The 18660-nt window shown below is 42.0% G+C and overlaps 2 protein-coding genes across 11 annotated transcripts in view; one reads left to right on the top strand and one right to left on the bottom strand.

Annotated features, from left to right (window-relative positions):
• Positions 1–4572, top strand: part of LOC148877912 (chlorophyll a-b binding protein 13, chloroplastic-like) — a 37165-nt gene extending 32593 nt beyond the window's left edge. For 8 of the 9 annotated variants that reach the window (XM_088946442.1, XM_088946483.1, XM_088946428.1 and 5 more), the window contains 2 exons: positions 3527–3688; positions 3801–4572. In XM_088946442.1, coding sequence (XP_088802568.1) covers positions 3527–3688; positions 3801–4310 — 672 coding nt within the window. In that variant the 3' untranslated portion in view covers positions 4311–4572. Of the gene's footprint in view, positions 1–2869; positions 3406–3526; positions 3689–3800 lie in introns of those variants that run through there. The other variant, XM_088946420.1, reaches the window with a different exon arrangement.
• A 607-nt stretch (positions 4573–5179) lies between these two features.
• Positions 5180–18660, bottom strand: part of LOC148877910 (myosin-3-like) — a 105321-nt gene continuing 91840 nt past the window's right edge. For both annotated transcript variants that reach the window (XM_088946398.1, XM_088946407.1), the window contains exons 20-24: positions 7716–7845; positions 7326–7472; positions 7102–7214; positions 6421–6633; positions 5180–6131 (exon numbers count right to left, since the gene is read on the bottom strand). In XM_088946398.1, coding sequence (XP_088802524.1) covers positions 5643–6131; positions 6421–6633; positions 7102–7214; positions 7326–7472; positions 7716–7845 — 1092 coding nt within the window. In that variant the 3' untranslated portion in view covers positions 5180–5642. The remainder of the gene's footprint in view (positions 6132–6420; positions 6634–7101; positions 7215–7325; positions 7473–7715; positions 7846–18660) is intronic.

Genomic DNA, 18660 nt, shown 5'->3' with positions numbered 1-18660 from the left:
GGCCCAACGAGCGACCTCCTCAGTGAACACTGCATCCTTTCTCTTGAGAAGGCCAAACTTCAGAGTCAAAATGCTCCGAACTGGAGCATCGCTGCCCGAAGAAGTGGCGGTTGCTGGGACGGGCTTTAAAGATGTAGCCTCCTCGACCAAATCGATTATGGGAGGCTGCTCAACAACTGGTGGGTGCTCGGGCTCAGGAACGGCAGCCTCAGTTGTGGCTGCTTCGGTCTTGATGCGAGCCTTTTTTGGAGGCCCTCTTCTTCTTCTTCCCCTTCTTCATACTCTAGAAGAGCTCAACGATAGGGATGTTGTCCATGGAAACTGTGATAAAAAAAGGAGCTAAGTCAGATACAATACCAAAGTAAAATGAATAGAAAATGTACAGCAAATAGTGACCTACCAGGAGGACTTAGGCCTACCTGTACGAGCTTCTCCTCAGTCATGAAGTTTTTGAACTTCTGGCCGAGCTCCGCCCAAGATCGGACTTCCTCCCTTGTCTTTAGGTCTTGTCTAACGCCGGGGTCCTATATGGTTGCCCTCCAGTGAGTCGGGAAGGGCCACCCGTCGATGTTGTGGACCACAAAGTAATGCCTCTTCTAGGCTAGGAACTTATTAGGGAGCTTGTGCAACAAATTGTACCTAGGACGAGGAGACAAGCAATAAGTTTTCTTGTGCTCAGGTACAATGCAGGACGAGAGAAGACGTCGAGGTCAAGGGGACGGTTGTAATCGTGGAAAAGAGAAATGGTCCCTACGATGTTACGGATAGAGTTCGGGTGTAGCTGGTATATGGTAATGTTAAAGAATTTAACGATCTCGATTATAAGAAGGTGAAGTGGAAGACATAAACTGGTTATGAGCTACTCCTCGGAGATCACGATCTTGTTGTGATCATGATCCCAAGGAAAGTTGCCTAAGGGGATGCTTATACAAGGTTGTCAGGGAGTCTGTACTAGGCTACTAAGGCTACAAATCTGTCCGCCATCATTATTGATGGGACGAAGTTGTTTGGTAGCCGACCTCAATGTAAGGTGGAAGCTGATTTACCAAAAGCCTCTCGCTCTTGTCGAGGTGAGTCCACCTCGGGCAGACCGAGGACCGCGTCCTATCTTGAAGTGACCACCTCGGTAGGATGAGGATCCACGATCTAAGCCGAGGTACCCACCTTGGCCCCAGCGAACTCGCTGCTCCCGTCCAAAAGACTATCTAAGCTAAGGCTAGACATATTAAAGGAAAGGACAACGGAATCAAAAGGAAAAAAAGCAAAGGAAGGTGGACTCACCAAAAGGAAGACTGAAGAAAAGGAGGCGACCTTGGACCCAGAAAGGGTTGATACTGAACTGGAAAACTTAAGCGCGACCTCAAAGATTACGGATTTGCATACTTGTGGCGAAGAAAATGGGCCCTTTGGCCCCTATTTATACCCAATATATCCAGGAATCAACGGTCAAGATCAACACGATCCAACGGCTCCTAGGAAAATCGGTTGCATGCCCACCAAGGTTGAAATCGATTTAGCACGTGTTTTGACGTTCACGGAGTATATAAATAGCTTGATGTCTGCGTGTACCAGGTATGCAATCCGGGTTACTTCTTGGTTGAACTGAATGATCGAATAGGTCCGACTAGCGACTCCCCCTCCACATCACCTACATTTCGCGCCAAATCCACCTATGCTCGTCGTGAACTCCCCACACCGGGTTAGGACCCCTGCCACGAGGAGTGCGGGGCAATTGATGAGGAGTAATTTGGCACGACCTAGTAAATAAAAGTCACGTGGACACGATCTCCACGTCAGATGACAACTCAGCAAGGGGAGCCTAGTCAGCAGTATGCGAAGCTTGGCGTAAAGTCACTTCGGCAATAGGTCACCTCGATGTAATACCACCTCAACGGCTAATCTAGTTTGGGGCCCAGGAACCGAAGTGACACGTAATCAATCCCAGTAGCTTCCCAGTAGACATCTGATATTGTGGGATTATACCTTATAATGACAAGCCTTATCTTCTCCCCATCTGAATCGGGCGGCAATAATGAAGTTCATTGATTGATACATTACTCCCTGACTAAAGCGGAAATGAACCTTGTCCATTCAAGCCGCAGATCTCGGAACTGTTCCGAGAAACCTGCAATAACTCAACTATATAAAGGCATCAACCCCTCCATGGTTCAAGTACGCATGATTACTTGCATCCAAGCTCTCTAGCACTCAGATTCTAGTTCGTAATCACAACATAGTACTGGCTTAAGCATCAGAGCGACCTCGTTGGGTTAACCACCCCAGGTTCTCTAATCTTCTGTCTTGTAGCTTGGTCCAGCTCGCTACACGACTAATATCCAAATCATCCTCCAGCTAGGAGCTTCCAAATCGTGCACTATCAGGATGGAATTGGATAATTAGATAACATAGATCTAAATTTAATTTCTTTTGATAGAAAGTTCTAAATTTAATTTGATTATTTTTTATTCAGATTGGAATCAAACTTTATCCACCAGATCATGGATCAAATTCAGATTAAATTTGGATATTGAATACCATTAGGAAATTAAACTAAAATTGATCAGAATGTTATATGTTTTGAATACCATTAAGAAACTGAACTAAAGCAATGACTTTGATGTTGTACATTTTGAACATACGTCTCTTTAATAAATACACAACATTCCGACCAACTTTACTAATAGATGCAATGCAGAGTAATTTTATCTGCAGCCCAGTATGCTGAGAAGCAAACTGTTCAGAACGACTAGACCAAGTTGCTCGTATGACAGTCCAAATTCAGTTCAAGCCACCCATCCCCTTCACTCTCTTCCCCACGAACCGTGGAAATGAAAATTAAAAGCCAAGGGGGTTAGAGAGTGATGGTTGGGGTCATATCGTGCGGTTCAAAGTTTCTTAATGGATTGGATTCCATTCAATAGACTTTTGATGGCTATGTCTCTTTTCAACATGACCCTTTCTAGAGAACAAGATAAAATGTGGATAGAGTGATATGAATTGGAGATGCTTCATATCCTTTAAAGCCTTCCTATTGGTTGATTGAGACCTCAAAATCCCCACTAGAACATTCCTCCTAAGTCCTGGCATTTCTAACTACCCGTTTAGATTCCCCCTCTCTAGACTTGCTCTCAGCTCTCTTGCTTACTCTCTGGATTGCATTTTTTTCTCACAACCATCAACACCTTGGTCAGCTCCAACTGAAACAACTACTCAATACTCAAAACTCCTCGGTCTCTTTCCGGCAACTCGGACAGGAAGGTAATAAAGATGGTGGCTACACTCATGGCAGCATCCGCCAGCTCCAGCACTGTCCTTAGACCAAGCCCCTTCTTGGGTCAGACCCGGGGATCCAACGCTAACCCACTTAGAAATGTCATTTCCATGGGAACTGGCAAGTTCACTATGGTAGGTACTAAGTAGTGAACCAGATAGGTTTCAGTGTTGGCCTTCATCTTTTGTTTGTCTTTTAGGTTTTCCTTGTTGGGTTGTTGCTGTATGAGTCAAGCATACTCTGTAAATTTAACAGGGGAATGAGTTATGGTATGGACCAGAACGCGTCAAGTACTTGGGACCCTTCTCTGCTCAGACCCCCTCATACCTCACCGGAGAATTTCCAGGTGACTACGGTTGGGACACTGCCGGACTATCAGCAGATCCAGAGGCCTTCGCTAGGAACAGGGCTCTTGAGGTAATCCATCGACCATCAGCATCCTCTTACTGTTTGGGATCCTGTTTTCTTGTCGCTTTTCTTCCATGAAAAAATTATCTATTTTGATATATTTATGCATGAAATATGTCAGGTGATCCATGGCCGATGGGCTATGCTGGGCGCACTCGGGTGCATCACCCCAGAAGTTCTTGAGAAATGGGTCAGAGTGGACTTCAAGGAACGAGTTTGGTTCAAAGTTGGAGCTCAGATCTTTTCTGAAGGGGGGCTTGACTATCTGGGCAACCCCAACCTTGTCCACGCTCAGAGCATCTTGGCAGTGTTAGCCTTCCAAGTGCTGCTCATGGGACTGGTCGAGGGCTTCCGCATCAATGGCCTTCCAGGAGTTGGCGAGGGAAACAACCTCTATCCTGGTGGAACCTACTTCGACCCACTAGGCCTTGCTGATGACCCTGTCACATTTGCCGAGCTCAAGGTGAAGGAGATCAAGAATGGTCGGCTCGCCATGTTCTCCATGTTTGGGTTCTTCGTCCAGGCTATAGTTACTGGCAAGGGCCCTCTCGAGAACCTCTTGGACCACCTCGACAACCCTGTTGCTAACAATGCATGGGTCTATGCCACTAAATTCGTTCCAGGATCCTAGATTTCATTGCAGTTCTTTGCTTCCATGTTAATTTGTGAAAATCAACAAATATGTGAAGTGTTTCTGTAGATTAAGTAGTGGGATTTGAAGAGTGGATCTTATGTTTATCAGTTATTAAGATTGAATATCTTGTAATAATTCTGGTGTGGTGCTATTTTCATATTCTCTATACTTAAGAGGACCAGATCAGTGTAAGTTAGCAACTGCTATATTAGATAAGCACGAGTTCCCCATGAAATCAAACAAAGTTTATTTTCGTTTCCATTGGCATTTGGCTCCAGAAACTCATTAACAAAATGCATTTACAATCGGAGTTTCAACTAAAAATTGAAATGTATTCGTTTCTTTAAAAGTAGTCCTGTTTATATATCTAGTTAGATGGGTGTCAATAAAAACTCAAACAAGGCCGTTTGAGCAATGGGCCAAATGGACCCTAATTAAATATATATTCAACACTCTTCAATAATATAAGATCCATGTTTTAAAATCAAACAAAAAGTATAACCATTGTGGCAGATGAGCAATTCAACTACCAAGGTTCAACGGATCAATCCAATCCTTAAGAACTTTCCTTCAATTTTCTTTTTTTTTTCTCTTATTTTCTATCAAATCAAACACAGCATTAGAAGTGATTGCACGATGACCTCTCATTTCCATGGACATATTCTGCGTTCCGTAAGGATCATAACATGTTAAAACGCTGCAATTGGTTAGTTGTATGATGGAAGACCATTCAGGTTCGGTACTAGTTCAGTTGGTGCTCTCGAAGCTCTAATTCTGCTGTTCATGCGGTAGCTAAATCTGGGTTTTATAACGCTGCATATGTCGTGTGAATCTTGTTTCTTTGCTTGTTTTCTTGGTGTTTCCTCTTCTTTCTTGATTTAATGAATCTTTTTCTTTATCAACAAAAAGAAAATGCTATATACTTTGGGGTTACATGAACGATAACAGAATTTACACAAGGAAAAACCCTTTCGCATTCCCTTTTGGCTATAAACAAGGATAAGATTCCTCCAAAATAAAAAATGTTAGATAGATATCCAATCTTCTTCTCAACAGCTGCCCCTCCTGCAACCCAACCACTCTCACAGACCAGAAACACCCGAGATGCAGTCAGGAATGGGTGGGTGGGAACTGCACTGGAAATGCCATAAAAATGGCCTTCCCATAAATGTTCTCTTCAAATTCTGCTCGAGTTATTTGCCTATTTCCTTTCTCCCTTGCTGCAATGCAGTATCCCCCCAGTTTTGCATGTGAAGCACTGGCCACCTCGAGGCTAAATAAGTCAAAAATGGCCAGTAAAGACGGAATAAATTTTAAGAATTCAATATACTACGTGCCTCTCACACCCTTCTTCCCCCACCATTTCTTATGATTCTTATCCATATCTGAGTTCCCAAGCTTGTGGGACATTGCCTTTGTCTCCCATAACCGAATCTTGTAGTCTTTCTTCCAGGCCATAAATCTTAGCTTCAGCTTCCGAAGTTCATCATCAGGGTTCCTATTGGAAGTAGACTGTCCTGATTTGACCTCCAGAATACACTCGAGATCATCATCAAAGACCTGTTTCCGTTTCTCAAATTCCTTCCTCAGCTGATTGACTGCAATGAGACCAGTATCAGACACTCGCCCAGGTACATTGCCAGACCCGGAAAGTGGGTTAGGTAATATGATTCGCATGGTGTCATCTGGATTTTGGGTACCCACAGACATTGGTTCCTCATAACCATTATTGTGAGGCACTGGTGAAGCAACAGGCCTTCCAAGTTGGCCTGCAATTTCATCTGCAACAAGACTCTTCTTGGCTGCAGCTAGGCTCATCTGCATCACAACAAGACTAGAATGGTTAGCATCTAGACGTGACCCCATTGCTCAGTTGAAAGACCAAATAGATGCACTATACTGGAAAAATGTCAAAACAGAGAGTATAAATGTGTATGTGTTTGTGTCCCACTATTAAAAGCTCCAATAAGATATAATAAGATATTTCAATTCAAATAAAAAAAAAAAGAGATATATTTAGAAGTATAAACGTTCATGTCTGTGTGTCCCACTACAAATCTGTTTATAATAGATATTCCCATCTTTCTTCCAGTGAAGGTAAAGCTACCTGTAAGGATGTGATCTGCTTTTGCCACATTTCCTCCATGGATTTCATCTTTGCCTCATAGTGCAACCACCTTTGCTCATATTGCTGAAGTTGCAGCTGCAGTATAGCATTTTCCTCTTCCTTTTGGGCCAATGCTGCTTCTGCTTTCAGGACTCGTTTCTGGAGCTCCGCCAAAGCTGAAGATTGAACCTGAACATGCTCCTGTTCAACATCCTGTGAAAGAAGCAAGAATTACAGCATTCTTCACTTATCCAAATAGAAGCTCAATCCATTTCAATAGGACACAGAACAGTAGATATCTAGCTTCCTTTTTAACAGCCATAGACGTGGGAAAATTTTATACATTGTTTTTTTGTTCTACAAAAGATATCATAATTGGACAATGTAATCCTAAAAGCATCCCTCAGAATCTTGGAAAACAAAATACAGTAGTCCATGGAGTTCCTGAGTCATATTTCAAGAATTTGATCCTATTTATAAGTTACATGAGGCACCCCATTGCAACAAACTGATTGCTTTTTATAGAACTCAGATATGAAGAAATGCCAATCCATCTGGAACCATATGGTTGAAGCATTCTCCTAGTACTACACAGAGGAAGTAATTATGATTTATCAATTAGGAACAACTGGTAGAAAGAAACATTTTCTTATTTAATAGGTACAAGCCAGATAGAAATACCCTTTGTGGAATCTCCGTATCTGGATTAGCTTCAGGCTTTTCATTACTGAGATTTGAGTTTACCAAACTCTTCATATCATTAAAGCGCCTTCTAGCCAGCCAAGCACGAGTTGCTGGAAAAAATATGTAGAGTTATCAACAGAACCAAAAGAGAAAAGGTGGAGGGAGGGGGATATTTTATGCAATTGAACAGCCACAAGCATGTACAATCAACAAAAATATACCAGACTGCATAAGAATGGCAGCCTTCTGTTTATCATTGATTTTTCTAAGAGCAATCTTCCGTCTCAAATGCTTCTGTATGAGAAAAACTGCTTTCTGCCTCTTTACCAAAATCTGATATTCCTTTCTTGCATTTTCACCCCTGACAACTGAATGCACATTAAGTCCAATAAGACACAACCTATTGTTACCTTGCACGGGGGGGGGCAAAAAACAGAAGAGAAGGAAAGAAAAACATATGCAACTGATTAAGGTCAACTGACCAAGTAAAATTGGTTCCATCATATACGTAGAGACAAAATTATGTCAATATTCATCATCGTCACAGAACAAGTAAATAGAATGTTTATAAAATGGAAACCATTGAAATAGAATCACTTCGTATGCATTACATGATTGCATGGTACTTATTCCTCTATTCAGTTCTCGGAAATAATGACGAGCTTGACAACCACGGAACAATTTTTGAACAATGACTATCCCTTGCAACAATCGATTTCTTGCATCTTCTAATACACCAGTCTATGAAGCACCAAACATTTAACAAAATTAGGTATAAAAATTAATGCTGATTTAAAGTAGAACAAAACAATATGTACATAGATCTGTCTAAATCCAATAGGAGAATAAACATTAAATAAACTTCCATAATAAAAAAGTTGGAATGTTTCCACATCTCCAGTTAGCCATGCCTGTACAGCCAACCACATTGACATAGCAAGGCTGTAAATCTCAATTTTACAAAGAACTAAAAATATATGCAATTTAATAAATTGAAAGACAGAAATTATCTTAATCAAGAAGAAAAATAATCTAGGGTTTAGTGCCCAGAAAAGTAAAGAGGGTTGCCCATTGCAATATTCCTGTTGTAATAATATGTAGTAGCCACAGGGGTTATATCTGCACTTTTACTTTATTTTATGTTGAGCTTATGTCACCCTAATATAAATAAATGAGAGGATGCTGCCAGCCCCACTTTTTGAGATTTAAACATTCTTCTCTCCTCCTCTCCTGCATGCTCTTCCCTTATTTTTCTCTTACTTTCTGCTGGATTATATGGTATCAGAGCAGGGATCGTAGGTGGTCAAGCTACCTTCTGCTATTTTTTCCCTTGTTATTATCTTTTCTAATTTGGGACATAGCAGGAAGTATTCAATTTGACCTAGATCTCCTGCTTCTTTTTCTTTTTTCTTCTCCTTGTGGGACCAAAGGAGGTTATTCTTTGGATGAGTAAAGGATCGCAGATCCCAATTTGTATGGTTTTTGAGGATCAAAGATCAGTGTGACTGTGTGACTGCAAGGGTTAGTGCCAAATGAAGTTTGGATGTTTCCAGGAGACCTGTACACAGCTACAATCAGAGTAATAGATTGGTGAACAGAATCTTGAAGGTTTTTCTCAGTATGGAACAGTGTTTCTATATTGTAGGGTTTTCTCCTTCATGTGTTTGGAGGGTGTTGGTTTAGAGCCATTTATTCTTTTTTTTTTTGTGTGTGGGGGGGGGGGGGGAGGGGGGGGGTGGGTGGGTTGTTGTTGTTGTCTAGGAGTTAGATTGGCCGGCTGAATAGCCTTCACAGCATTTGTTATGGTCTGTAGTGGTGTGACAGCCCCCTCTAGCCTTTTGGCTGTGTGCATTCATGTCTACTGATGATTCGGCAACCTCAAGGATTTCCTCGTATTCTTCCATAACTAGTAATAGCATGGACAGCATTAATTTCCATGGGCTAACTACTTTTAGTCATCTAGGAGTGTTAGGTTATTTATAACCAGAAGGAGAAAGACAATTTACATCAATGGGAGGATGAAGGAACCAAAAATAAGTACTGCAGAACATGACAGGTGGAACCAGAAGAACAGAAAATGTCATGGCCCCTTTTCTCCATGCAGCCTCAAGCGAGGAAAAAAAAAACACTACGTGGGCTGAAACTGCAGCTGAGATTTGGAAGCAAGCCAAAGCACCTATGCTGAACAGAGGCATTATGCAAGGGTGTATAATTGCTAGTTGATCTTCAACCTGCAAACAAGGTGATAAGTCTCCTGCTTATTATTCAGCTCCTTCATCCACTTGGAAGGAGTTAGATCATTACCAGACTATTGACTGGAAGGATGAAGGTGATGCCAGGACTTGTAAGTTATAAGAAATTCGTGTCAGAGAAAAGGGTGTTTGTTTTCTTATTGGGTCTTAATCCCATGTATGAACCCATAAGGGTGAAGATTCTAGGGAGTAAGGAGCTTCCTTCATTTCAGGAAGTATATGCACTTGTGCTATCTAAAGAAAGCAAGAGAATGCATAGAATTCTCCAAAGGGGTAGTAGGTAGCTTTGGCAGCAAAAGGTGGTACTAGTGGCATAAAGAAGAATGATGGAAATAAGAAGTCAGAGGGTGATTACAAGGATAAGCTTTGGTGTACTCACTGCCAACAACCTGGATATACTAGGGAGACCCATTGGAATCTGATTGGGAGGCATAAGAACACAAAGAAACTGACACCTAAGAAGTTCAATTCCGCTAATTTGACAACTTAAACCTCTGGAGCATCCTACAAGTTTGGCTTCCAAGGAAGATATCAAAAGTTCCCTGAGAGAACAGCTTTAGCAGTTCGGTAGGGCTTTATGCTAGTTAGAGGGGGTATCTCCCACCCCATCTACCTCATTTGTATCTATAGCAAGTGATCATGCTTCAACTTTCCATGTCACCTCTCTACCTTGAGACTCCTCCTGGATCATTGACTCAGGGGCTTCAAACCACATGATTAGTAAGCCCTCTCTCTTCACATCCTACAATTTGCTATCTAACAGAGATAAAGGTTCAACTAGTAGATGATTCTTTTTACATTGTTCTCTCTTCCTTATGGCCTTAATCTCTCTCATCCTTTTATTTCATATTTTTTAACTCAGCAAGCTTTCTACTTGGTATCAGAGTAGCGGCTAGGGTTTCTAGAAGCATTTTCATGCAGCCCTAGATCAGCCGACTACATGAAGTAATAAAGGGCTGATCGATCGTCTGTAAATTGCCCAGTTCTTGGATTTTTTGGAGGGATCTAGTCATTAGGAAGGTGATCTACTGTTCGGCATCAAAATCAAGAAGAATTAGAGTACGGGGAAGAGTCGCAGAAAAGTTGGACTCTTTGTTTTTTATCTGATCTTGGGCGGCTAGGTATTGTTAGCTTTCTTTTGATTTTCTGAAGAGTGCGGTTTCGTTTCTGGATTTTTCTGAGCCTCCTGGAGTGATCAATTCACTCTTCTCTCTGTTGGGAGGCGTGGGGAGGAGAGAGATTTCTCTCCAGCTAGGGTTTTCTTCTTCTGGAAGGGTTTGTTTCTGCGCGTGTGATATTAAATTGTTTTTGGAAGGTTTCCAATCTATTTTTTCTTATTGTTGAACTGTTTGAAGTAAGATGGAGAGTTGGAATACCGAGATGAAATCTACTGGTGCTGTGGGACTGGGTGTTGGAGGTAGTAGTGATATTTTTTGGTTTGGGATCATTACTACAGTAAAACTTGATGGTACAAATTATTTGGAGTGGGCACAATCAGCTAAGATGGCTATTGGTGCCCATGGAAAATTAGGGTATCTCACTGGAGAGGAGAAGAAACCTGATACAGACTCTTCCCAATGGGTGCAGGAGAATTACATGGTAATGCCTGGCCGTGTAATTCTATATTACCTCATATTGCAAAAAAAATCCTATGGGATAATACTGCTAAGGAGATTTGGGATGGAGTGATTGAAACCTACTCTCAAAAACAAAATGAAGCCAAAGCCTATCAGTTTAGGAATCAAGTGATAAGTATGAAACAAGGAGAAAAATCTCTTGCTGTGTATTTCTCCATGCTGAAAACTCTATGGCAGGAAATAGATCACTTAGACACTGCGGTATGGGAAAGTGTAAATGATGCAGCAACCTATCACAGACTGGTAGAGAGGAATAGGGTTTTTGAATTCTTGGCAGGGCTAAACCCTGAATTAACATTGCTAGGCAGCATATTCTTTATAGAGAGGGTGTGACACTCTCTCAAGCCTATGCCTTTGTCTCTGGAGAGGAGAGTAGGAGGAATGTAATGCTGAGACATCCTGGGATTGACCAGTCGGCTATGGTTGGTACAACAAAACCAAGGCCGAATGGAGACAGGGGGAGTAATGAGACTAGAATTGAAGATGACTTGGTGTGTGATTATAGCAAGAATCCTAAGCATACTAGGGATACTTGCTGGAAGCTTCATCCAAATCTTATGCTTGCCCGAAAAAGGAACAAGAAGGGAAATGCAAATGTAGCCACTACAGGAGACTCTTCGGTCCCTCTTTCCCAAACGGATTGGGAATCTATTGCAGTAGCAGCAGTGAAGACAAAATTGGAGAGGTTTGGACAGCTTATGAGTAAGAAAGATTCACCTAGCACTAGCATTCCAGATGGACAACAGAATGCAGGAGCCAACTACACCTCTTCCTTTGCATATACAGGTAGTTCATATTCAACTACAAATCTTGCATCCACTTCAGGTAAGGAGGGACCTCCCTAGATTATAGACTTAGGAGCATCTGAGCACATGAATAATGACCCTACCCTTTTCAATTCCTATCAGTTGTGTTCTGGCAAAGACTGAATCTCTACAGCAGATGGTTCACATATTCTCATTGCTAGGAAAGGGATAGTTAGAGTGACCAATGATATAACTCTGTCTTCTGTTTTACATGTCCATAGACTTCATACCAACCTACTGCTTGTTAGTTTTTTGACAAAGAACTTGAATTGTTCCATGAGCTTTCTTCCTAGTAATCATATTTTGCAAGATCTGGAGTCAAAGAAGATGATTGGGAGTGGTCATGAGGTGAATGGAGTCTACCTTCTGGATGAGACTCTGAGACATCAGGGCTATCATGTTAGCAGTAGCAGTAGTAGTGGGTCAGAGTCAGTGAACCAGATTATGCTCTGGCACAATCGCTTGGGGCACCTTTTCTTTAGTTCTTTGAAATGTCTTTTCCCTAAGTTGTTTGATTTTGTTCAGTTATCTACTTTTGACTGTGAGAGTTGTCAGTTAGGAAAGCATTGTAGACAACCTTTTAAACCAAGTAATAAAAGAAGTACTTTTGCTTTTAATATTGTTCACATTGATGTATGGGGGCCATATCATATCCTTTCTGTTTTTACTGTAGCTACTGTAGCTACAGTAGCTACAGTAGTCCGAACCAGTAAGGAGAAGAAGAAGAAGATGAAAGAAATGTCAAACTTGATGGCTAAACCCTATCAGTCGACCTCTTAATAGTGATTAGGCTTCTAATTAAATGTACAAGGACTAAACTGACCCTACTTAAGTATGGGACAGAGAACCTCTAATAAGACTGCCACATAAGCTCATAACTTAACCAAGGTGAGATGACTAATCTACCCTTATTCGGCTAACTCTAACACTCCCCCTCAAGCTGGAGAATATATATCATATAATCCCAGCTTGTTACATATATAGTTCACTCTCCCTGAGCTTAAGGCTTTTGTAAACAAATCTGCCCACTAATCACCTAAGCTTACATGTTCTGTGCTTATCTCTCCAGTAAGAACCTTCTCCCTCACAAAGTGGCAATCAATCTCTATGTGCTTTGTTCTCTCATGAAAAACAGGGTTGGATGAGATATGGAGCGCAGCTTGATTGTCACAGTACAACTTCATAGGTTTATCCATGTAGAACCTGATTTCTTGTAGGAGATTCCTCAACCATACTAATTCACATGTAGTGTGTGCCATGGCTCTGTACTCGGCTTCAGCACTGCTTCTAGCCACAACCGTCTGCTTTTTTACTCTTCCATGTCACAAGATTTCCTCCAAGAAATGTGCAGTAACCTGTAGTAGATCTTCTATCAAACACAGAGCCCGCCCAATCTGCACCCGTGTACCCAACTACTTCAAGTTTTCCTCCTGATTTATACAATAGCCCACGACCTGGAGCTCCCTTCAAATATCTTACAATTCTAAGAACTGCATCCCAGTGAGATATACGAGGGTTCTGCATAAATTGGCTCACCACACTGACTGCAAAGGAGATGTCTGGTCTCGTGATGGTCAAATAGTTCAGCTTCCCCACTAGTCGTCTATACCTTCCAGGATCATCAAATATTTCCCCTGTATCACCGCTCAACTTAACATTTGGTTCCATAGGAGTCTCAACCGGTTTCGCACCTAACAGTCCTGTTTCGTCCAATAGATTGAGAACATATTTTCTTTGGCACAGGTTTACACCTTGTCTTGATCTAGCAACTTCAATACCCAAGAAATACTTCAATGTCCCAAGGTCTTTTGTTGGAAAATGATTTTGCAGAAAAACCTTGAGTTTGTCGATCCCCAATTTGTCACTGCCAGTTATGACAATATCATCCACATAGACCACTAATAAAATCTTTCCAGCTTCTAAGTCATAGCTGAACACTGAGTAATCAACCTGGCATTTTTTCATTCCAAAATTCTTCGCCACTTCACTAAACTTCCCGAACCAAGCACGAGGCGATTGTTTCAACCCATAAATTGCCTTTTTCAGTTTGCACACCTTACCAGCCTCCCCCTGAGCAACAAACCCAGGTGGTTGCTCCATATATACCTCCTCTATAAGGTCACCATGAAGGAAGGCATTTTTTATGTCAAGTTTGAAATAAGGGCCAATCATACATAACTGCTAGGGAAATTAACACACGGATAGAGCTAATCTTAGCCACTGGAGAGAAGGTCTCCATATAGTCCACTCCATACAACTGTGAATACCCTTTAGCAATAAGTCTGGCTTTCAGACGCTCCACACTACCATTTGGAAAGTATTTAACAGTATACACCCATTTACAACCCACAACATGCTTACCAGGAGGAAGAGTAGTGAGCTCCCACATGTGAGTATGCTGAAGAGCAGAGAGTTCCTCCTCCATTGCCTGCCTCCACCCAGGTGAACTAAGAGCCTCTTGGACATTGTTAGGTATGGAAATAGATGACAATAGTGAAACAAACTGGCGATGTGAGGCGGAAAGGCGAGATACTGAAACAAAATTGGAAATGGGATGGAGAGTAGAACTACTTTTACCTTTCCGTAAGGCAATGGGTAGGTCAAGTCCTGAAGGTTTAGCAACAGGAGCAATGACAGGATCCGCAGACAAGGTAGAAGTCGGAAGAGGGGCTGGTGTCGTTCGACATGTATACACTTGCCGAATTGGTGGTCGTTCAGTAGGGATCTGCACATTGATTATCACTGACATCAACCCCACCAGCAATAGCATGATTGGCCCATTTAGAGGGAGGGCGGCCATGAAGATCATAACAGAAATTTACGGAATGTCCTTCCCTGCCACAGTGGGTACACTTCCTTGTAGAGCTGCCTTTTTCTTTGCCACGGCCTCCCCCTGAGTCACGACCACCACCACGGCCAAATATGGAACCACCACGACCTCCTCGGGAGGCATGTCCTCCCCCTTTCGTACCACGTCCACCTCCTCTGGCTGTTACAAAAGCTGATCTATCAGACTGTGTGGGATTCTCTATCTGTCCCAAAGAAATCCTGCGAAGCCGAGCAAACACTTCCTCAAGTGTAGGAAGGGTAGAGCCCCCCAATATTTGGGCTCTAACTGGTTCATACTCTGATTTCAACCCCACTAAGAACCTTGTGACATCTAGTTGTTCCCCCTGTTGTTGCTGAACCTTAACATCTGGAGTGAGAGGTTGATAGACATTGAGTTCAATTCTGAGGTTCTTCATACTGGCATAATACTCTTCTAGGGTTTTATTTCCTTGATGCAGACCAAAGTACTCCTGATAGAGCTGATATACCCTTGTAGTATTATCTTGCCCAGAATACAACTTCTTGGCATGTTCCCATATGTCCTTAGCTGTATCTAAGAACATGAAGTTGGTACTTATTTTGGGTTCCATACTGTTCCATAGCCATGTCATGATTTGAGCATCCTCATGTTCCCAATCATCAAACCCTGGAGAGTCAACCGGTGGTTTATCTTCTTTCACATGCTTCACTTTTCTCTTTGCCTTGAGAAAAACTTCCACCGACTTGGCCCATGGAACATAGTTCTCACCATTCAGTTTAATTGAGGTCATCTGTACACCTAGATGGTCAGAGGAAACCACCACACTAGGTTTCTGATCACTACAGCCATCTCCCACTACTGCCATGATACTCTTTCAATGCTGCCTCTAATCTGAATTCCCAATCACCAACTAAGTGCTGCTGTCAAGAGTTTGATGTTCCAGAACCTACAGCAGTCCCTAAACACAATGATAGATACACGCGCCTTTGTTCTTATCCACACCACTACTGATTTCACAAAAAAAACAGACTACACCGACATTAATTCAGCACTTACTAACCACATGCAAGATCTCTTACAACTACTCAACAAAAACTCAACTAGTTATCACACCACTACTGCTATCAAGAGTTTGTGCATTACAAGCACCACCACACAGCCATAGCTGTCACACACAATACAGACCTGCTTTAACGCTTTTAAGAGGGCACCACAAGACCAACAAAAACTCAACTAGTACCATTGCATTACACCTTGCACCATTCGGCCACCTACAGTAGCAGCCCTTACACCATTTGGTCACTGTAAACACAGCCTGTTCTTGGAATTTTTCCAGGAACTAGGGCAACAACCAACCTAGTTCTCTAGGTTATGATCAGTCCTCTCAAGTTCTTGAAGATTTTCAACCCAGAAATACCAACAGCACACAGAGGAGAGAAAACCAACCTTCGTTTGAGAGCTTCAGCCAACCATTCACTGCTGAAATTGTTTTCTTAGGAAAGAAGGTTCTGTGCACCAGAAAAAAAAAAGAGTTGTGATGTTTCAGGCCTGGGATGAACCACTTTTCTCCATTGACAGCCCAGAGAAGAAAAGGAGAGAACTGAAGCACAAACTGAAGTTGTCACGAACTGAAACAGGTCACGAACTGAAGTTGTCACGCTCTGATACCATGTTTTTACTGTAGCAATTGTAGCTACTGTAGCTACGGTAATCCGAACCAGTAAGGAGAAGAAGAAAGAGAAGAGAAGAAGAAGAAGATGAAAGAAATGTCGAACTTGATGGCTAAACCCTATCAGTCGACCTCTTAATAGTGATTAGGCTTCTAATTAAATGTACAAGGACTAAACTGACCCTACTTAAGTATGGGAGAGAGAACCTCTAATAAGACTGCCACATAAGCTCATAACTTAACCAAGGTGAGATGACTAATCTACCCTTATTCGGCTAACTCTAACACCTTCCATGGGATGATTCCATTACTTTATCTTGTTTGTGGATGATTATACATGATATTCTTGGATATATTTGATAAGATCACGTGATGAGGTTCCTAACTTGGTATGACAGTTTCACCAGATGGTTCTCACACAATTTAGAGTGAGAACTAAGGTTTTTAGATCAGATAATTCCAGAGAGTACTTTGAGATGGACCTAACCACGTATTTCCTAGAACATGGGGTAATTCATCAAAGCAGTTGTGCATATACACCGCAACAGAATGGAATTGCTGAGAAAAAAAAACAAACACGTTGTGGAGGTGGCAAGAATCTTATGGTGTGTGCTTCAGTTCCTATGCAGTTCTTATAACCGTGCATTTGATTAACCGTGTTCCTTCATAGACTTTGGGGTTTAAGGTGCCATTTAGTCTGTTTTTTCCAGATGGGGAGATATTTCATTTACCTCTGAGGGTTTTTGGGTGTGTTTCCTTTGTTCACATTCTTGGCTCTCATCACAAGAAATTGGATCCTAAGTCCAAGAAATGTGTTTTTCTTGGGTATGCTCAGAACCAAAAGGGGTATTGTTGTTAAGACCCAATGTTAAGGAGCAGATTTGTCACAAGGTTAAGACCTAGTGTTACCTTATTTGAATCCACCTTCTTCACAAGTGGTTCTCCTCAGGGGGAGAGTTTTGGGGAGGAGAACTCACAATCTGTTCCTCTTCCTATTTCTTTGGTGCCTTCATCAGTTCAGCCAGCTCCTACACCTCTAGTTTCATTACCTGAGCCACTACGAGCAGCCTCACAGAAATATCAGCACCAGTAGATGATGTTGACTCCACACATCCTCAACCCACACCTCTCTATCAGTCCTTCTGAAACTCCAGTAGATGATGTTGACTCCAAGTATTCCTCTTAAGCCTGAGCCTGTTATGCTTTCTGATGGTAATGTTTCTGTCCCTAACACCATTATTGCAGCTGATCCCATTGACCTTGATCTTCCCACTACACTTCATAAGGGGAAGAGAAAGTGTACAGTCCATTGCATTTCACACCATCTTTCCTACAATGCCTTATCACCCTCCTACCGTGCTTTTCTTTCTTCCCTGGATTCTGTCTATACCCAGGAATGTTACTGAGGCTCTCTCCAAACCTGAGTGGAAAACAGCCATGCAAGATGAGATGGATGCTTTGGTTAAAAACCAAACTTGGGAAATAGTTGACCTCCCCCCAGACAAGGAGACAGTCGGATGTAGATGGGTATACACAGTGAAATATAAGGCTGATGGCATGATAGAGAGGTACAAGGCAAGGTTGGTAGCAAAAGGGTATACTCAGAACTATGGTGTTGATTATCTAGAAACCTTTGCACCAGTAGCTAAGATGAGTTTAGTTCGTATCCTTCTATCTCTAGCAGCCACCTATTCATGGCCTTTATTCCAGCTTGATGTCAAAAAGTGCCTTCCTCAATGGTGATTTATAGGAGGAGGTATATATGGACATTCCAGTAGGCTTTTATGAGAATGTTGGTAAGGGAAAGGTGTGCAGAATCAGAAAATCTTTGTATGGACTAAAACAGTCACCTAGGGCTTGGTTTGATAGGTTCAGAGGGGCACTTATCCGTTTTGAATACACACAGACAGTCTGATCACACTCTCTTTGTGAAGAGGAGAGATGCTCTGGTGTCAATTCTGATTATGTATGTGGATGATATAGTGGTGACGGGAAATGATCTGGAGGAGATTGATGATCTCAAAATATCATTGTAGCAAGAATTTGAGATCAAAGATCTTGGTGAGCTCAAATACTTCTTGGGGATTGAAGTTTCAAGATCCAAGCATGTGATCTTTATTTCACAAAGGAAGTTTGTACTTGACCTATTGCGGGAGACTGGAAGCTAGGGAGCAAACCAGCAGACACTCCTATTGATCCAAATCACTGAGTTAATGGTGTGGATGGTGAGTTGGTAAAGGATGTGGGGAGATATCAAAGAATGGTGGGCTGACTGTTGTATTTGTGTATGACACGACCAAATATTTCTTATGTTGTTAGTGTTGTGAGTTAGTACATGCATGCACCTCGGGTTCAGCACTGGGAAGCTATTGAGAGGATACTT

The sequence above is a fragment of the Nelumbo lutea genome, chromosome 1, assembly GCF_056320005.1.
Source record: "Nelumbo lutea isolate HS-2025 chromosome 1, American lotus-T2T, whole genome shotgun sequence".
Classification (NCBI taxonomy): Eukaryota; Viridiplantae; Streptophyta; class Magnoliopsida; order Proteales; family Nelumbonaceae; genus Nelumbo; species Nelumbo lutea.
Note: the sequence above shows the minus strand (reverse complement) of the source record. Positions and strands in the feature narration are given on the sequence as shown.